Raw genomic sequence first — 20967 nt, forward strand, 5'->3', positions numbered from 1 at the left:
CAGTTCAGAGGCAGGGCAGTGGAAGGGAGCAGATGGCTTCTCTGCTACTACCCAGGAGCTCATTGCTTGTTACCTGACAATACAGACTGTGAAAACCCACAAGGAAGAAACGGGACAAAGTGTGCAGGTCAGAGACTTTATTGGAATGGTTTACTCTGGGAAGCTCAAGGAGACGGGGTAGGAAGTGGTCCGGGGAGAGGGCAGCAGACTCTAAGGGGTCTACGAAAGGTGACTATGAAAATAAAGTTTCAGATGCCAGAAAAGGCATTCCATTTTTCTGATCAATCAAAAGTATGTGAATACCCCCACCTACAGGTCAAAACCCGGAAGTTTTGTCATTACTATAGAAGCCCACCATTTAGTGCCCTTTTTCATGCTACTTCAAATGCTGACGCCATGCCGAGCACGTTCAACATTTATAGTTGAATTCTGTTCAGTCTGTTTTCAGTCTAAGACTTCTATGGTGGGAGTCTGCAGACCACAGGTTGAATTTCCAAAACGGTCTGCATCTCCATTTGAAATGTTTTAAGGGTCCACAAATGGAAAAAAGGTTGAAAACCACTGGCATAGAATGATTAAGTCCTGAACATTATTGCCTTAGTGACAGCACTATATTTCCACTGCAGAAAAAGTGTTGTTACTACTGAATATTGGTGCTATAAAGTGTGGAAGTCTATTATTATTTTTCAGTGACAGGTTGTATAGTAGAGATGTGAGAAACAAAGACAAGGTAGAAACTGAAAAAGGAACAGTTATAACATGGAGAGCCAAGAAAGAAGGTTTTGTCTGGGCAAGCCAAGAGGCAATTAAGTCTGTAGAACAGAGGGACAGAATTGCCATGGATGAGGGAAAAGGGAAGTGTGGCCAGTGAAGCTGACAAAAAGGACTGAAGTAACTAAAAATTGCTGGAAGAAAGGATAAAAACAGATTTAATCTATAAAAAATAGCTATTACACACTATTTGATTTTAGCAGGCTTTTGTTGGTTCAATTCTTTTTAAAATTGTGCAAAAGAAATTGCTATCCAGTTTTAACTTTAATTCCCTGTGCAGAAAAAATAATCACAGTTCATTATAGATGTGTACATATTTAACAAGAGTCAAAGGGTGGCTGAACATGACATGCAATTACAAGATAATGTTCAGTTGAAACTGTTCTACAAAAACATGCAGAAGTTACTTCTCGAGGAAAGTACAGCATACTGAGGAGAGATACTTGTGCAATAAATTCAAGAACAAAGAAAACATATGGGCAACCTGATTATCATCACAGGAATTGTTGGCAAACATATTTGCTGTAGAAAAGCACTGGTCTTTATATATGAATAAAAACGTTCTTGTATTTTATGGCACATTGAGTGGTAGTTACATAAGTTTTATTAAAATACCTTAGTATTTGCTGAAAGGTGGAAATGCTAGCTTTCAGGAAAAAAATCATTTACTAATCTTAACACCACTTTTTAATGAATGAGAAAACTGTAATCCATGAGAGATTTTTGCCAAAACAGGGGGCGGAAGGGTGGAATCTAAACCTTGATTGCTTCAGAGCAGGCTTAATTAGTAAATTTATCGGATTTGAATTAAAACAATAGGCTCATTTTATTCAAGTCTCATTCCAGACCACCACCCCTTTTCCTGCCTTAGGGGAGGGAGCCTTTAATAATGGTCTGTGTAAACCGATGCTCAGGCATTAAAAGATTGGAGAAGTGCTGCTTGCGCAAGTTAAAGCAGAAGAGAAACGGCAATCAAATAAAAAGCGGCTGCAGAAACCAAATAGAACTTTTACTGAATATAAGAAAAAAATGCCTCTTTTCGCCAAAATCTTGACCAGCAGTTGCAAACAGGCGCTTGAGCCTGAGAAAAGGAGTTGCTTTTCTCGTGTGATTTTTGTCAGCGGGTTTCACCAACTGACCAAACGTTCTAGCAGCCAGACTTTGGAGGTGCAAAATAACACTACAACAGCAGCTGCAGCAGCAGCAGCAAAGGACAAAGAGGAGGCGATGGTGGCAGTTTCAGAGGGGGAAGAGGGACTCTTGAAACCCACTCAGCACCACCACTGCAACGTGAAGAGCCTGCAAGAAATGCCTGGACCCAAAACCCTCTCCAATCTAGTTGAGTTCTTCTGGAAGGACGGCTTTGGTCGCATTCATGAAATCCAGGTACAATGTAGTTAAAATAATCATGTTTTGATTTACTCTAGGATGCCAATTAAAAATAAAGTAGCTGCTTAATTAATGAGTTGATCCAGTTAATCCTGCTCGTCATTACAACGTCGTGTTGGTGCTGTTATGATAGAGTTGGGTGTTTCTTTACAGATCCCTGTTCTCCCCATTCAATCTTCATTTAATGAGTATTTTAGTGTTTGGCGACTTAAACCCTTGCTTTCTTCTTTCTTTCCACCAGAGAACACTATTAAAAACGTGCTTTTCAGCCATAGACAACAGAGTCTGCAAAAAATGCATTAAAATCTGCTTTAGTGAGAACAGATTTCTGGCTGATTCGTGTGTTGTTTTTTTTCCAAATCTCTTATCTAATTTTAGGGCTTTATCACCCACAAACCCAGCATCTCGTGGGGCTTCCTCTGCATCTTCCTCCTCCTCCTCCCTTTTTCGGGCGATATTTACCCGTCTTTTCAACCTTCGTTGTTTGGGGTTTTAGTGGGCACGACTGACTTGTTTAACATTACACGTAGAGCTGAAGAAACCCAGCCATAACAATACCTGGCAGGGGGTGCTTTTTTCCCCCTTTGAGGAACACGCGGGAGGATTTTTCCTCAGATTTTACCGAAAACCAACCAACTCGCTTCGTCTCCAGGACGAGACAGTGTCAGCACCACAAAGCAGAATTTCGGTGACTTGCCATGAAAATTTGAATTACAACCTCCCTGAGGCTTGGGGCAGCCGCCCCACTGTGCTGTGGGTGCGCACGTCTCTCTGGGGGCAGAATTTGGCCGTGCAGCACATTGCGGGGGGGTTGTTCCCTCAGCTTTTTTCACCTACATCTCCCCAGCGTTCCTCAGAGAGACCATTTTGTCTCTTAACTCTCCCTCACTCCCCCCTCCCCACCCCCAGGCATGCAGCCCCTTCACGGGTCGGGCCCCTCAGGGCCGGTTTATGTGCATATGCCCGCGCTGGCTGTGTATTAGCGTGAAGGCTGGCGGGGCTGCCGCTGCTGAGCTGTTTACACAGCCATCCCCCGCAGCAGCAGGCGGGCCATTTGAAACCCTCCCTCCACCCCTTTTGAGGCGGGGGGGGGGGGAAGTGGAGGTGGCGGCGCGCGCCAAAGTTGGAGGTGGAATGCGGGGGGGGGGAACCAAGCCAACGGTCGCGGCTCCCCAACGTTCCAAAGGGGCTCGCGCTGCCCGAAGGGAGCCAATGGCGCGGCTTCCCCCACGTCCCCGAGGCAGCTGCCCTCCCTCCTGCGCCCCCTGTTGGCAGACAGCGGGGAACGGACCCCACGTGTGGGATGGGATGGGGTGGTTGTGTAGAGGGGAGGGGCTGGACCAGGGCTGTCCAGGGAATTCAGGGGGCCTGGGGCAAAGCAATTTTTGGGGCCCCTTCCATAAAAAAAAGTTAGAATCATAGAATATCAGGGTTGGAAGGACCCTCAGGAGGTCATCTAGTCCAACCCCCTGCTCAAAGCAGGACCAATCCCCAACTAAATCATCCCAGCCAGGGCTTTGTCAAGCCGGGCCTTAAAAACCAGTTGCAATACTATAGAATACTATATTCTTGTGGGGGCCCCTGTGGGGCCTGGGGCAAATTGCCCCACTTGCACCCCCCTTTCCCCCCGGGCAGCCCTGGGCTGGACTAGGGTTACCATACGTCCGGATTTTCCCGGACATGTCCGGCTTTTTGATTCTCAAATCCCCGTCGGGGAGGAATTTCCAAAAAGCCGAACATGTCCGGGAAAATAGGGAGGCATGGTAAGGGGACCCCGAGTGCGAATGGCTGCAGCAAAACTTACAACTCTCGCGATCTGCCGGGGCATAGAGGCGGCGGGCGGCATCCAAGCACGCAGCCGCCTCCTCCCCGGGCTCCAACTTTCCCGGCTCCCGCCACTCTCCACCGCACCCCGGGGCTGAAGCAACTTCCCCAGCGCAACAACAGCCGGAGCCCAGGGGATGGGAGGGAGGAGGGGGAATGTGGGGTGCTCAGGGGAGGGGGTGGAGTTGGGGCGGGGACTTTGGGGAAGGGGTTTGAATGGGGGCAGGGAAGGGGCGGAGGTGGGGCCGCGGCCCCCGTGGAGTGTCCTCTTTTTTCAGTGTTGAAATATGGTAACCCCTTCTAGTGGCGGGGGAGGAGGCTTCCTTGTAGTGGGCAAGAAGTAAGAGCGATGCAAGCAGATCAGATCGAGGGAAGTGATTATTCCCCTCTGTTCGGCACTGGTGAGGCCACACCTGGAGTATTGTGTCCAGTTTTGGTCCCCCCACTATAGAAGGGATGGGAACAAATTGGAGAGAGCCCAGCGGAGGGCAGTGAAAATGATTGATTAGGGGGCTGGGGCACGTGACTTACAAGGGGAGGCTGAGGGAACTGGGGTTATTTAGTCTGCAGAAGAGAAGAGTGAAGGGAGATTTGATAGCAGGCTTCACCTACCTGAAGGGGGGTTCCAAAGAGGATGGAGCTCGGCTGTTCTCAGTGGTGGCAGATGACAGAACAAGGAGCAATGGTCTCAAGTTGCAGTGTGGGAGGTCTAGGTTGGATATTAGGAAAAAACTATTTCACTAAGAGGGTGGTGAAGCACTGGAATGGGTTACCTAGGGAGGTGGTGAAAACTCCTTCCTTAGAGGTTTTGAAGATCAGGCTTGACAAAAAGCTGGCTGGGATGATTTAGTTGGTGTTGGTCCTGCTTTGAGCAGGGGGTTGGACTAGATGACCTCCTGAGGTCTCTTCCAACCCTAATATTCTATGATTCTTCTAAGAAGGGATGGGGGAATGAGTGACTGCAGGCTTGGGGGCCCCTTGGCCACAGCTTGGCTGTGTGCTCACTCATGTTGCACACACGGTTGTATGCACACTAAAGCCCTACATCCAGACGTGATAAACCACTCTGAGGTGGGCCAAGCGATGACACAGGTTAGGGCAGCTGAGGTACCACATGCTGATGCCAGATACTTAATTTGGGTGGGAGAGGAGCAGTGTCTGGAGTGGGTGGCTAAAGGGAAGTCCCAGGGCTCCTACAATCTGGCCTGTGGAACGATCAGCCTAGACAATGGGTCATCATTTTGGTCTGTCTGGGTCAGAGAGCAAAGATGGAATGCATCGTGGGTTGGGACCTGTCATCTCCATGCCCTGCACCTTCGCGTTTGATAGGCCCCAGCCTGCAACGTGCCACTTTGCACAATTCCCAGGAGCAACAGGAGAGACGTGCGATAATTAGAGCATGCTGCTGACATAGCCTCTGGAATGTGTTTTAGAAGAACTCCCTCTTTTCAATCTTTGTTTTTTAAGCAGCCACTCTTTCCTATGCTGGGGCTCCCTTCCCTCCCATCTGCATCTTCCTTGGACAAGTGGATTTAGGGTGAGCACCTGCATTTTAAGAAAATAAAGAACTGTATGAAAAATACAAGCTTGTGTTTCTTTTTCAGGGACAGGACCTAATGGGTTTTCATGCCTGATACAAAATCAGACATTTGTAACACAGTATTGACCCTTTAGAATAATTATTTGTAGAAAAAATACTGTCTGATCAAATGTTTCTTTTTGTTAGATAACATTTGACTTTAGGCATCACATAAGGATGGTCCATTACAATACACTACAGCAGGCGTCAGCAACCTTTCAGAAGTGGTGTGCCGAGTCTTCATTTATTCAGTCTAATTTAAGGTTTCGCGTGCCAATAATACATTTTAATGTTTTTAGAAGGTCTCTTTCTATAAGTCTATAATATATAACTAAACTATTGTTGTATGTCAAGTAAATAAGGTTTTTAAAATGTTTAAGAAGCTTCATTTAAAATTAAATTAAAATGCAGAGCCCCCCGGGCAGTGTGAGTGCCACTGAAAATCACACAGCCTTAGGTTGCCTACCTCTGCACTACAGGGTGGGATGTCACTGTAGATAGGTTTGAATTTTCCCGCAGTAGTTACACCCACCATAGGAATCCCTGCTGCCTAAAATAACTTAACCTCAGGCTCTTGACCAGAGGATAGCTTTCCATCTGAATTCTGGGCTCTCCAGTGGTGTCTCCAGCTTTGCTAGATCGGCATTCACAATTTTGTTTCTCTCTTGCTCGCTCTTAATTGCTGGCTAGGTAAGAGACCAGCTGTTGAAACTTCCTCTCTCTCTTCCTTGGTTGATCCCTTGTCACATTCTCTTTGGTTTCTCCATCTGCTCTTGCTACATGAGGCTGTGTGGGGACTGTGGTGAGGTACCGTATAGAGAAGGGAGAAAAGGTGTGCAGCATCAAGCAGTAGCGGAAAAAACAGTCATATAAGTCCCCTCCTTCCCTTGTTGGAGTCAAGCCGGTGGGGAGCAGGAGAGCTGAAATGGGCAAAATCCAGTGGGTCATGAGACAGTCAGAGGAAAGTTGTGGAGTTGTTAGACATTGAGGGAAGGGGAACAGAAAGGGATGGGGCAGAAAGAAGGGAAAAACTTGAATTGGGAAACGTTAGAGGAAGAGAGGAGCTCTTCACCCTTTGGAGGAAGAAGAGGGAACGGACACTGAAACCACTGCAGTAGGGAAGGGACTTGTGTGCCCTCCGAAGACACCACCCCTGAAGAAGGCAAAATTAAAAGCATATACTTCATTTTCTATCAAATTTGATTACCGGCTTTACAGTAGCCCAGGGTTAAGCAGGTCTGCTTCCCCTTCCTCTCCAGAAGAATGCAAAGACTGCAACTGTGGCTGCACTGGGGATATAAGGATGAGGGAGTGACCAAACTCCTTGGGTTATAGGTGGAGGGATCAGATGCACTATAGCCTGTAAGGCCTTGTCTAAACTTAAAAGTTTTGCTTCCTTAACTATGCTGGCATAGTTCAATTCAAGCAGCAGAAACCCTGTTATGTAGATGAAGTTGTACCAGAGTAAAAGTGCTTATATCAGTATAGCTTATTCCAGTTCGGTGGACAAAGTATACTAGACTAGCATAAAGGCTCTATACCACTATGGCTGCACCTATGCTAGGGCTTAACTGTTGGTAAAAAATCACACCCGTTAACAACATAAGTTGTGCCGTAAGTTAAAGCTTTTTAAGTGTAGACCAGGTCTAAGAAGCAGCAGCAGAGGTGTGATCTTGGGAATGGAAAAGGAGCAGAGAAGATAAAAAAGGAAGGGAGGGGAGAGGAAGGGGCAACTGCTGAGAAAACACCAGGTTATCAGGATAGAAATGTGAAAGATGGAAGGAAACAAAAATCAGGATGGAGAAGAGGGACTAAAAATTCCCAGACAGGGAAAGGAAAGGCAAAAAGGGCAAATTCAAACAAGTTGCTGTATTTTAGAGTAAAGATTATATGTTTCTTTCCATTCAGATTTAAAAAAATAGAGTAGAGTTAGACTCCTAAATCTTTAGTGAGGTCAATGGCAGCTGAACTTTAGTCTTCTATTTTTGAATTTCTTGGCCTAACTGGATTGGTAGCCATTTAAAACAACTGACACCCCCCCCCCCCCGCCCCCAAAAAAGAAACAAAGCAAAAAATAATCTCTCTGTGTGTGTGTGTACAAGACAGATATCTGAGCCACATACAAAAATTAAATTACAACAGGGTTATACCTACTCTGCAATATATTGCTTTCTTTCATTTTAACAACTAAAATATTTGTTAGTGCTATGAAAATTTTTGAAAATAACAATAATCAAAGAAACTAGAGGTGGAAAAATCCTAAGTAATACATGCCTATATGCTTCTCCACTTTTCACAACCACTAAATAATACAGGATTTTCTCCTTAATCCAGTACAATTTGTGGAAGGAAAAACTGCAAAAAAAGGTGTGAGGCAGTATATCTTATGTATTTTTTATTCAGTTTAGAGTCTCACAAAACATTTTACTTTACAAATCATGATGGCCTGTTTGCATATACTCTGTAACTGGATTAATAACACCCTGTTAAATTTAACAACAGAGTGAACATCAGGAATGAATTAATCTGAAACCTCTGGGTAACCATTGCAGCTATTTAAATTGTTCTTTGAGACACAGAAATGTTCCATATGCAGAACATATGGTGGGGGGATTTAAGCATTTTTTTACAATGAAGGTTCTGTTCTCAGTAACCTGATTCCAGAATTTAATTGGCCAGAGCAGCAGTGCCTACAGCAACTCTGGGTAAAGGAAAAGAGTTTTGAGTTCAGTGGAGTTGGAGCTATTCTGTTCCATCCGTAGGTTCAGAGAGAAGGAAAACAAAGGTATGGGGGAAGGGTTTGGACTCTGACAATTCAAATGTTGTGTGTGAAGTACAACATGACATGAGGGAGTAGGGAGACAAGGTAGGATATTTTTAATAATTGTAACAAGAAACAAAAATGGAATTAATGGGTTTGTGACATAAAATATCAAACAGACCTTTCAGCCATATCTGCAATATACCTGTGATGCACAAAACACCATTTTGTTTATTATTTTATTATTATTTTTACAAGTAATGTCCCCAGATGAGCTAGATGCTGTACAGTCACAATGGAAGGCAATATTCCTGCCCTGAAGAGTTATCTTCTATTTCTATTATTTGTGGAAAGAACACATATTTCATTAGATTTCACTCCTCAAAATTTAGTCCAAATTTGTCTTTATTGAATTCTAGCATATAAATCTCACCATAAAGAGTATAACTGAATGTACGTATGTTATAAGAACATAGTACAATATGTTAAAGAATGATTAATTCTGTCCAAGGTTATTACAGGCAATTGAACATCTCATCTGTACAGTAGTGGAAGATTAAGGAATACCTCTCAAATTAAATTTGCTCTCTTGATGGTGGATTTTTTCCAGTCCTGATTCTCTGATTGTAAATTTTCTTAACATAAGAACAGCCATACTGGGTCAGCCCAAAGGTCCATCTAGCCACGTATCCTGTCTTCCGACAGTGGCCAATGCCAGATGCCCCAGAAGGAATGAACAGAACAGGTAATCATCAAGTGATCCATCCCCTGTTGCCCATTCCCAGCTTCTGGCAAACAGAGGCTAGGGACACCATCCCTGCCCATCCTGGCTAATAGCCATTGGTGGACCTATCCTCTATGAATTTATCTAGTTCTTTTTTTAACCCTGTTATAGTCTTGGCCTTCACAACATCCTCTGGCAAGGAGTTCCACAGGTTGACTGTGCGTTGTGTGAAAAAATACTTCCTTTTGTTTGTTTTAAACCTGCTGCCTATTAATTTCATTTGGTGGCCCTTACTTTTTGTGTTATGAGAAGGAGTAAATAACACTTCCTTATTTATTTTCTCCACACCAATCATGATTTTATAGACCTCTATCATATCTCCCCTTAGGCGTCTCTTTTCCAAGCTGAAAAGTCCCAGTCTTATTAATCTCTCCTCATACAGCAGCCGTTCCATACTCCTAATAATTTTTGTTGCCCTTTTCTGAACCTTTTCCAAGTCCAATATATCTTTTTTGAGATGGGGCGACCACATCTGCACGCAGTATCCAAGGTGTGGGCATACCATGGACATATATAGAGGCAATATGATATTTTCTGTCATATCATCTATCCCTTTCTTAATGATTCCCAACATTCTGTTCGCTTTTTTTGACTGCCGTTGCACATTGAGTGGAAGTTTTCAGAGCACTATCCACAATGACTCGAAGATCTCTTTCTTGAGTGGCAACAGCTAATTTAGACCCCATCATTTGATATGTATAGTTGGGATTATGTTTTTCAGTGTGCATTACTTTGCATTTATCAACATTGAATTTCATCCGCTATTTTGTTGCCCAGTCACCTGGTTTTGAGAGATCCTTTTGTAGCTCTTCACAGTTTGCTTGGGACTTAACTATGTTGAGTAGTTTTGTATCATCTGCAAATTTTGCCACCACACTGTTTACCCCATTTTCCAGATCATTTATGAATATGTTGAATAGGACTGGGCCCAGTACAGAACCCTGGGGGACACCACTATTTACCTCTCTCCATTCTGAAAACTGACCATTTATTCCTACCCTTTGTTTCCTATCTTTTAACCAGTTACCAATCCGTGAGAGAACCTTCCCTCTTATCCCATAACTGCTTACTTTGCTTAAAAGCCTTTGGTGAGTGTCCTTGTCAAAAGCTTTCTGAAAATCTAAATACACTATATCCACTGGATCCTCCTTGTCAACATGCTTGTTGACCCCCTCAAAGAATTCTAGTAGATTGGTGAGACATGATTTCCCTTTACAAAAACCATGTTGACTATTCCCCAACAAATGATGTTAATCGATGTGTCTGACAGTTTTGTTCTTTACTATAGTTTCAACCAGTTTGCCTGGTACTGAAGTCAGGCTTACTGGTTTGTAATTGCCGGGGTCTCCTCTGGAGGCCTTTTTTAAAATTGGCATCACATTAGCTATCCTCCTGTCATTTGGTACAGAAGCTGATTTAAATGATACGTTACACATGACAGTTAGTAGTCCTGCAATTTCACATTTGAGTTCCTTCAGAACTCTTGGTTCTTCTACACCATCTCTCCTGCTAATGGATTTTTATTATCTATATCTACTACACCTCTACCTTGATATAACGCTGTCCTCGGGAGCCAAAAAATCTTACCGCGTTATAGGTGAAACCGTGTTATATGGAACTTGCTTTGATCCACCGGAGTGCGCAGCCCCGCCCTCTGGAGCACTGCTTTACCACATTATATCCAAATTCGTGTTATATCGGGTGGCATTATATCGAGGTAATGATGTATCTCCTAAAGTGGTTTTGTGGCTTCACCTCGGCCTACATTTAGTTCCTAATCTCTCCTCAGATATATTCAAAATTAATTCCTGAGAGATGGGTGCTTCATTTCAAGACCATCTCTGAATGAAATTTGTTAATCTTTTCCTATTTGTTGGGAAAGATAGAGCATCGCTCTGTAAAATAATCTCCTAGGAAATCTTTTTGGTATTTTCTTTTATTGTTGAATGTTTCTCAATTCCTCTTTCTTAATTGCCTGCTCTTTGCCTCCAGCTAGTATTCATGGATCACTCAGCAGAGATATCTTACTAGATAAGTAGAACATCCTCCACCTCTTCTTTTCCACCACCTGACAGTGTATGTCTTTTTTGAGATGTTTGTCATAATAAATCTACTCTAAAATTTGGAGATTTCAATGCAGTGCTGTTGTGCTGGCAGCCCTAATGGTAATGCCGTTAAGTAGATAGCTCAGTGGTTTGAGCATTGGCCTGCTAAACCCAGGGGTTGTGAGTTCAATCCTTGAGGGGGCCACTGAGGGATCTGGGCAAAAATCAGTACTTGGTCCTGCTAGTGAAGGCAGGGGGCTGGATTCAATGACCTTTCAGGGTCCCTTCCAGCTCTATGAGATAGGTATATCTCCATATATTTAAAGAATAAGGAACGCACTAATTGCTCCATTTATTGGAGAGGGACAAGTGAGCCTTTTTAAAACAAAAAAGTACAAATTTACTTCATGATTATGCTTCTGACCTCCCTTTACTTCCATCCTTTGTTTTGATCTTTTCAGGGCTGATCTTTTATATGAGACCAATATTTTTATAATGGAGCACTGCACAACAGGTTGATATGGGGAAGAAACAGTTGTGTCACTCTTTTGGACATGAGCTTCACATTTCCCTACTCCACAAGTCCTTTCACCTCTTCAATATTCAGTGTAGCTAGCCCTTTGTGACATGTGGAGGTCTGGGGTCTTTCCAGCCTCAAAGATCCTGCATAGCAGTGGCCTCCCCTTCTGGTCATAGTGAGTATTTCAAGAGTGATGAAGAGCTTGGAACCTCGATCTGGATCCAACACATGACTACTCACTGTTCTGCCACTAGATCATCAGGCTGGTCTTCAACTCCTGTCTTTCAAGTAATGAAATATCTTTGAAGATGGCTGATATTCAGAAGCATGGTTGATATGCAAATTGATATGTTCTATAACAAAAGTATCCGTTTCCTTTGCCTTTATTTTTTTTTCCATAACGTTTTTCTTCTCTGATTTGTTGTTGATGTTGCAGCAAAAACACACTCAGGAGTATGGAAAGATCTTCAAGTCTCACTTTGGTCCACAGTTTGTAGTGTCCATTGCAGATCGAGACATGGTTGCCCAAGTGCTCCGGGCAGAAGGTAGAACTCCACAAAGAGCTAACATGGAATCCTGGCAAGAGTACAGAGATTTAAGAGGGAGAGCTACAGGACTTATTTCTGCGTAAGTATAGTCACTTTTTTCCCTTCTTAATTTATATTATCAAAGCATGTTAATCTTCTGAAGTACCATATAAATCAGCCTGGTGTTTTTTTCATTTAGCATATGATTGATTCAAGAAGAGTTATCTGCCTCTGAAAGCTTGCATGTAACATGATTTTGTGTGTGGGTGGGTGTATGAGGGTAATTGTCCTTGTGAAGCATTCACAGTAATCAATGATGTAATGTGTTTATGTAAAAGGGAACCAACCTTTTTGTGAGTCATGGCCATTCTCTTACTTTGATGAGATAAAATTGCAGTAGCAAAAGGCTTTATATAGTGAAAGCCTGATAATGCATTTAACATTCACATTGCACTAAAATCTCAAGGTTAAAATATAGGCCAGAGTCAAAATAATGGCTCCTTATTGATATATAAGAATTGGAAAAGGTACAGAGAAGGGCAACAGAAATGACTGGGGTATAGAACTGCTTCCATACGAGGAGAGATTTAAAAAGACGGGGACTGTTCAGCTTAGAAAAGAGCTGAATAAGGGCCGGGGGGATGTGATACAGGTCTATAAAATCATGAACCATGTGGAGAAACTGAATAGGGAAGTGTTTTTTACCCCTTCATGTAACACAAGAATGGGAATCACGCAATGAAATTAATAGGCAGTAAGTTGAAAACAAAAGGAAGTACTTCTTCACATAATGTACAGTCAACCTGCAGAATTCGTTGCCAGGGGATGTTATGAAGTCTAAAAGTATAACTCTGTTCCATAAAGAATTAGATAAGATTGTGAAGGTAGGTCCATCAAAGGCTATTACCCAAGATGGTCAGGGACACAGCCCCATGCTCCAGTTGTTCCTAAACCTCTGCTAGAAGCTGAGACTGGATGTCAGGGGTTGGATCACTCAATAATTGTTCTGTTCATTCCCTCTGAAGCATTTGGCACGGGCCACTGTTAGAAGACATGATACTGGGCTAGATGGACCATTGGTCTGACCCAGCATGTCAATTCTTATGTTCTTATTTTGTTTTGCAGAATAGGGGGCCCATAATGTAAGATTTGGAAGGTGCCACTTATTATTATTATTATTATTATTATTTATTTGTAGTATCATAGCACGTCAGAGTCCCAGTCATGGACCAGGACCTTATTGTGCTAGGCGCTGTGCAAACACAGAACAAAAAGACAGTCCCTGCCCCAAAAGAACTGAGATAGAGACAAGAGATAGATACAGACAAATGAAGGAGTACAAGGAAACAATTAGACAATATGGTCAGCATGGTAAGTAGGCTGTGGTCTCAGCACACCAGCAGCCTAACCGTTGTAAATGTTTTTGTAGACCTTACAGGAAAGGAGAGTTTTAAGGAGGGTTTGAAAGGAGGATAATGAATTAGTTTTGTAGATGTCTATAGGAAGCTTGTCCCAGGCATGAGGGGCAGCATGGGAGGCAGCATGAAGAATGAAAATTTAACAAGTAGGCAACAGAAGCGAACCTCAATGGCCAGTTCGAGGGGGGAGTCAACCTTTCGATGCTGAATGATAGATGATAGGTAGGATGACCATAGGTCATAAAGGGCCTCGAAAGTGAAGACAAACAGCTAATGTTTGATATGATAAAGAAGAGGGAGCCAGTGAAGGGCTTTCCAGAGAGGGATGACACAGTCAAAGCAACAGGCTTGGAAAATGTTCTTTGCAAAATTCTGAATGAATATAAAGGGGGCAAAATTGCATATATCAGGGCCAGAAAAAACAATATTACAGTAATGGAGATGAGAGTTGGGACAAGAGTCTTAGCTGTGTGGATGGATAGGAGGGCTGTATTTTAGAGATGTTATGCAGAAAGAATTTGCAAGACTTACACATAACCTGAATGTGAGGGACCTAGAAAGAGGTCCGAATTGAAGATGATACCCAGGTTATGGGCCAGAGTGACAGATAGAATGGTGGTGTTAGTCCACTGTGATCAAGAAAGGAGGTAGTGTGGGAAGGGTTTTTGGGGGAAGATTAGGAGCTTTGTTTTAGCCATGTTGAATTTGAGTTGACAGCTAGACATCCAAAACATAGTCATCTGTATCAAAGGCAGCTGACAAGTCATGGAGAATGAGGATGGAGTATAATTCTGAGATCTGGCTTAAAAAAAGAGATAATTAGAGACTTTGGTGAGAGCGGTTTGAGTTGAGTGTAGAGGGTGGAAGCTAGACTGAAGAGGGTCTAGGATGGAATTGGAGAAGAGGAACTCCAGACAACAATTATAGATAGTGTGTTCAGTGAGTCTGGAGATGAAATGGAGAAGGGAGATGGGGCAGTAGTTGCAGAGGCAAGTGGGGTCACGGGTGTTTTTTTTTTTTTTTTAAGATATGAGAGACTAAAATATGTTTGTATTGTGAAGGCAAAGAGATGGAGGATAGTGAGCAGTTAAGGAGATGAGTCAGGTAGGGGATGAAAGTGGGCACAAGGGAGATCAGGAGATGGGATAGGATGATGTCACTGGGGCAAGTGGAGGGATTGGAGGAGGAGATCAGAGAAGAATTTGTGCATCTGTGACGAGAGAGAAGGAGAAGAGTTGTAGGAGGGGGAAGGGAAGGCAAGCTGAGGAGTCGGGGAAAGTCACATAATATTTTATCATTTTTTTCCTGATAGAAATCAGCAAGATATTCTGCAAAGAGAGAAGTGGAAGCAGGAAGATGAGAGAGTTTGAGGAATGAGTAAAGGTGGTGAAAAGACAACTGGGATTGTGGGATTCAATGGGAAAGGGGGGCAAAAGAATCAACAGTGGAGGAGAGAGAGGAATGGAGTGAATCAACAACCATATCAATGGAGGAAAGGGAAGAAAGAGCAGATGAAAAGTCATCAATGCTGATGGCCTGGAAGTCATGGAAAGGCCAAATGACAGGGCATGAGAGAGGGGGCTGATGGGCAATGTTGAACGAGACTAGATAATGGTTGAAGAAGGGGAACTCAGCAACAGGGAGATCAAAAAGAGAGCAGTGCTTGGGTAAGACCAAGTCAAATGAATGGCTCTTTTTGCGAGTGGGATAGTTGAACCAGGGCTGCAGGTTGAATGAAGACATGAGGGTGAGGAAACATGCATCTACGGGGGTTGGATGGTTTATGGTGGATTGTGAGGAGAGGACGAGAGAGAGCCAGGGATCATAGCTGGAGAAGAAGGCAGATGGGGAGGAGTTGGGTGGATGGTAGACGATAGCAAAATGGACAGGAAAAGGAGAGAAGAGTTGGATGCAGTGCTCTTCAAAATAGAAGAAAGGGTGGGAAGAGGGAGGGTTTGGAAGCAGCAGGAATGGGAGAGAAGCCCGACAACGCCACTGTGATCTGATCCAGGGCAGGAGGTGTGCGAGGAGAGGCCTCCATAAGAAAGGGCAAGTTTCAGAGGCCATGCCAAACGAAGGGATCCAAGTCTCTGAGAGCCAAGAGCTGGAGGGAGCAAGATATGAAGAGATCATGGATGACTGAGACCTTTCTAGAGATGGAGTGGGTGTTCCAGAGATAGCAAGAGAAGAGTAGGCAGTGGGGGAATGGAGGGAATGAAATTCCTCTCTGGTCCAGTAACTTTCTGTAACCTACTGCAGCATCATTCCAAGTGGAAGACTTTCAGGGGGAGTGCTTATGCAAATAACAATTTAAAAATGTTTGAAAGACTGTTGATTTGTCTGCTTAAATAACTGTAAGAGAGACAAGGTAGGTTAGGTAATATCTTTAGATATTAGACCAGCTTCTGTTGGTGAAAGAGACAAGCTTCCCAGTTTACACAGAGCTCTGTGGAAGGTCTGGGGAAGGTACTCAGAGTGCCACAACGCTAAATACAAGGATGGAACAGATAAGGAATCAACTCATGTTGCAAGAGACCATTCAAGGTGAAGTGGGCAGTTAACATTTCTACAATCCTAGGCAAAAGGCATGTTAGTGGTTTACAGATTGTTGTAATGAGCTGTAAATCCAATATCTTTATTAAATCTATGATTTTTGGTGTCTAGTGGAATTGTGAATTTAAGTTCCCAGGCTCATCTTTTAAAGATGTTGTGCAGGTTTCCTTTGAGGATGAGGACTGAGAGGTCAGATACACAGTAACCATTTTGTGAAAATTGTTTGCCCACAGGTGGTATGGTGTATATGTCTTTTATCATTTTTTTTGTGTGAGTTCATTTGAGTGTAGTGATTGTCTTGTTTCACCCGCGTTGTTTTGGGGGGCATTTAGTGTACATTTTGTGATGGGCATGTGTAGGGCCTATGGATCTTGAAAGGTGTGTTTGTTGGGGGGATATTGATGATCAGAGCAGTGTAGATATGTTTGCAGGTTTTGCATCTGTTGTTATGGCAGCAACTAGTGCCGCTTTAAGTTGGTGCGTATGTGTTAATTCCTTATCTGATCCACCTTGTACTTATCTTTGACACTCTTGAGTACCTTTCTCAGACCTGAAGAAGAGCTCTGTGTAAACGCAAAAGCTTGTCTTTTTTACTAACAGAAGTTGGTCCAATAAAAGATATTACCTCACTCTCCTTGTCTCTCTAATATCCTGGGACTAACATGGCTGCAACAACACTCAGGAGCAGATTTACCATGAAACAAAATGTGCAGTGGCACGGGGCCCCCAACGACACGGGGGGCCTCAAAATGCAGGACAAATATCTGACAATCTGTCCCCGAGTCCCAGCCGGCAGTGCAGCAGGGCTCAGGCAGGCATGCTGCCTGCATGCCATGGCAGGTGGCCCCCGCCGCTCCCGGAAGCGGCCGGCTGCTGGTATGTCTCTGTGCAGGCCTGGCGGGGGGGCGGGGAGTGGCTCCACGTGCTGCCCCTACCCCAGAGACGTGCCAGCAGCAGGGCTAAGGCAGCTCCCCGCCCGCTCTGCCTCCCTCCCTCCACACTGCTTTGCTCCTGAAAGTGGCCGGCATGTCCCTGCGGCCCCTGTGGGGGGGGGAGGGGTGTCTCCACCAACTCTGCACTCCTATTTGCCAGGAACTGCAGACAATGGGAGCTGTGGGGGTGGTGCCTGCAGGCAGCGGCACGTGGAGATCCCCTGACACCCCCCGCCCCGCCTAGGGGCCGCTGCCAGAGGGGGGTGTGTGTGTGCCAGTCGCTTCGGGAGCCGTGCCGCCCGAGGTAAGCTCCATCCTCCTGCCCCCTTCCTGCATCCCAACCCGTTGCCCCAGCCCAGATCCTGCACCCGGCACCCAAACTTCCTCCCAGAACTCGCACCCCTCATTCCAACCCCCTGCCCCAACCCAGAGCCTGCACCCTTCCTCCCACACCGCAACCCCATGCCCCAGCCCAGAGCCTTCACCCAGCACCCAAACTTCCTCCCAGAGCCCGCACCCCATCCTGCACCCCAACCACCTGCCCCAATCAAGGTACCTCACTGCATTTTCATTGACTTCCCATTACTTATAATATAGGAGGAGGATGAAGAAAAAAATAATGAACAACAGGGGGGAGATAAGAGAGAATGTTCTTTTTCTCGGCAGGGTCCTGAGGGGGGCCCTCAAAACGAAGCTGCGCACAGGGCCCCACTAACTCTAAATCCGCCACTGACAACACTGCAAACAAATAAAGAACTGTAACACATCCATCACCATCTAGATACAGACACCGCTGTCATCAACTAAACTGCATATGTGAGACATTGGAAATATAATTCAGGACCTTAAGTTTCAAAAACACAGGCCTCTACATATTTCAGCTAAAAGAGACTCTGGCTGTAAGAAATGCTTCCAACAATCTAAAAACCAACATTTCAGTGTGTCTGATTTACTCCAGCTACAGTGTTATACACCAGGGGGTCTCAACCTTTTTCTTGCTGAGGCCCCCCTCAACATGCTATAAAAACTCCAGGGCCCAGTGGGGGCAGGGGGGACCCTGGGGCATAGGCATAGTTTGACTTCTATTGGGGGGGGAGGGGGAAGGGGCAAGGGCTGGCAGGGCTCAGGTCAGCTCCGCACAGGGGGAGCGCCACTCCACCCCCGACTCACCTCAGCAGGCCACCCAGTCTGTCAAAAGTGTCACTGCATACTATTATTGAAAAATTGCGGACTTTCTCATTTTTACCATATACACCTCTACCTCGATATAACGCTACCTGATATAACATGAATTCGGATATAATGCGGTAAAGCAGCGCTCCGGGGGGGCGGGGTTGCGTACTCCGGTGGATCAAAGCAAGTTCAATATAACGCGGTTTCCCCTATAACGCAGTAAGATTTTTTGGCTCCCGAGGACAGCGTTATATCGAGGTAGAGGTGTAATTATAAAAATAAATCAATTGGAATATAAATATTGTACTTACATTTCAGTGTATAGTATACAGAGCAGTATAAACAAGTCATTCTCTGTATGAAATTTTACTTTGTACTGACTTTGCTATGCTTTTTATGTAGCCTGTTGTAAAACTAGGCAAATATCTAGTTGAAAAGGTGTACCGCTTGAAAGACCTCTGCGTACTCCCTGGTTGAGAACCACTGTTCTAAGTTATGTAATTCTTAATGTATTAATGATCTGTCTTGAACTTCTCATACTGTAGGTTGTTAGGTCTCGAAAAGTACCATTTCTCACAGAAAGTAAACTTTTCTCACAGAAAACTTCCCCTAGATTTGGAATAAACATAACTGGGCTTGATATGCCAATAACAGGATTTGGTATATTAAATCAGACCAGTGGTCCATGAAATCTGGTTATGCTGGATGCTTTTGGGAGAAAAGCACCAAATCTGTATAAAAGAAAACAAATTAGCAAAGATAAATATATATTTAAAATTTTATTTTAATGGGAATAAAACCAGAATCTCAGACGTGTTTTGTTGGTCAGGTACTGTATGTATTTAGCAGGTGTGACTAAACAGTTATCTGAAGGCACTTCCAGAATACTGAGAGTCCTAAAGCTCTAACCAGTACACATTAATTAACTTACAAACTTGATTGCTCACTGTAATAGTAAGGTGAATTAGACAATGGAATGACTTGCCACCTGCAGTAAATACAGAATAAGAAACATAAGAACATATTACTTGACACTCCAGTGACCACTATACTCCTTTCCAGTAGTGATTTCAGTTTTACCAATGAATTTGTTTATCACTTGCTAATGAGAGACTCTTATTTAATTCATGAACTTCCTGCCCAGCTAATGATTACCAGGAAGAATTATATATAGATATTTTAAATTATTTCTTCTAGGGAAGGGGAGCAATGGCTAAAAATGAGGAGTGTACTAAGGCAGAAGGTCCTGAAACCCAAGGATGTGGCTGTTTTCTCTGAAGGAGTCAATGAAGTTATCACAGATTTAATTAAGAGAATCCACACGCTCAGGAGTCAAGAGGAAGATGGGGAAACCGTGACCAATGTTAACAACCTTTTCTTCAAGTATTCCATGGAAGGTGAGAGACAGACCATATAATATCTGGAAAGAAAATTAATGCTAAACCATGTGATTATAATTAGGCATTTTTTTATCATAAACTGCCACTGCCACACTCAAGCTCATTTAAAACAATCAGAGGGCTTGATCCTACAAATGCTTCACTTAACTAGCGCCTGCCTAAATTCTGTCTGCAGTTTCAACCGGGAAAAATATTTTTCTTCAGTGCCTACATGTGCCTAACTGTGGGGTTCTTACACTTTCTTCAGAAGCATCTGGCTACTGTTGGAGACAAAGATACTTGACTAGATCGATCTCCAGTCCAATCAAATATAGCGATTCCTATGTTCTTGTGTAACTGTTATGTAGCATTGTTTTTGTGCATTTAAACATTTGTTTTATTCCTTTCCCAAATATCTGATTTTCAGCAGTGGTTGAATTATTGTTTTTTGTTTTAAAGTTTCATGTGGTTCTTTAACTGACACTGCATGAACTAGAGAGACAAGGGGAGTGAGGTAATATCTTTTATTGGATGAACTTCTGTTGGTGAGAGAGACAAACTTTTGAGTTTACAGAGAGCTTTTCTTCAGATCTGGGAAACTTAGAGTGTCACAGCTAAATACAAGATAGAACAGATTATTTAGCGTAAGCAGTTAACACATATTTCCAGGGATCCTTCAAAGTGAAGTGGCCTGTTGACACCCCTCCAGTCAGAGAAAGGAAAGAAAGTGGTGGTGGGAAGCAACTGGGAAGGCATTGTTAGTGGGTTATAGATTGTTGTAATAAGCCATAAATCCTGTGTCTCAATTCAATCCATGGTTTTTAGTGTCTAGCAAAGTTATGAACTTAAGCTCCCAGGCTCATCTTTTGAAATGTAGTGCAGGTTCCTTTTGAGGTTGAAGACTGATAGGTTAGATATAGAGTGATCGCTTTGTGAAAAGTGTTCACCCACAGGTGATAGGGTGTTTTTATCTTTTATCATTTTCCTATGTGAGTTCATTGGAGAGTGTAATGATTGTCTGGTTTCACCCACATAGTTTCTGTTGGGGCATTGAGTGAACTGAATGAAGTACACTACATGTTGCTATAGGCATGAGTAGTAGTACCCATGAATCTTGAAAGGTGTATGTCGGGGGTGTCGATCATTGTAGCAGTGGAGGTATGTCTGCAGGTTTTGTATCTGTTGTTTTGGTTTTGATCTGGTGCTACTTTGAGGTGGTGTGTCCCTGGCCTGTGGGGAGCTTGCTTCTGATGATGAGCTTGGAGAGGTTGGGGGGTTGTTGGAAGGCCAGAAGAGGGGGTTCAGAAAAGAT

The 20967-nt window shown here is 43.7% G+C and overlaps 1 protein-coding gene across 1 annotated transcript in view; it reads left to right on the forward strand.

Moving 5' to 3' along the window:
* The first annotated feature begins 1640 nt into the window (after window positions 1-1640).
* LOC101935484 (cytochrome P450 27C1) overlaps window positions 1641-20967 on the forward strand; it is a 41819-nt gene continuing 22492 nt past the window's right edge. The window contains 4 exon segments of the mRNA XM_005279747.5: window positions 1641-1790; window positions 1793-2157; window positions 12110-12300; window positions 19474-19673. Coding sequence (XP_005279804.2) covers window positions 1661-1790; window positions 1793-2157; window positions 12110-12300; window positions 19474-19673 — 886 coding nt within the window. The 5' untranslated portion in view covers window positions 1641-1660.

The sequence above is a fragment of the Chrysemys picta genome, chromosome 11 (assembly GCF_011386835.1).
Source record: "Chrysemys picta bellii isolate R12L10 chromosome 11, ASM1138683v2, whole genome shotgun sequence".
Lineage (NCBI taxonomy): Eukaryota > Metazoa > Chordata > Testudines > Emydidae > Chrysemys > Chrysemys picta.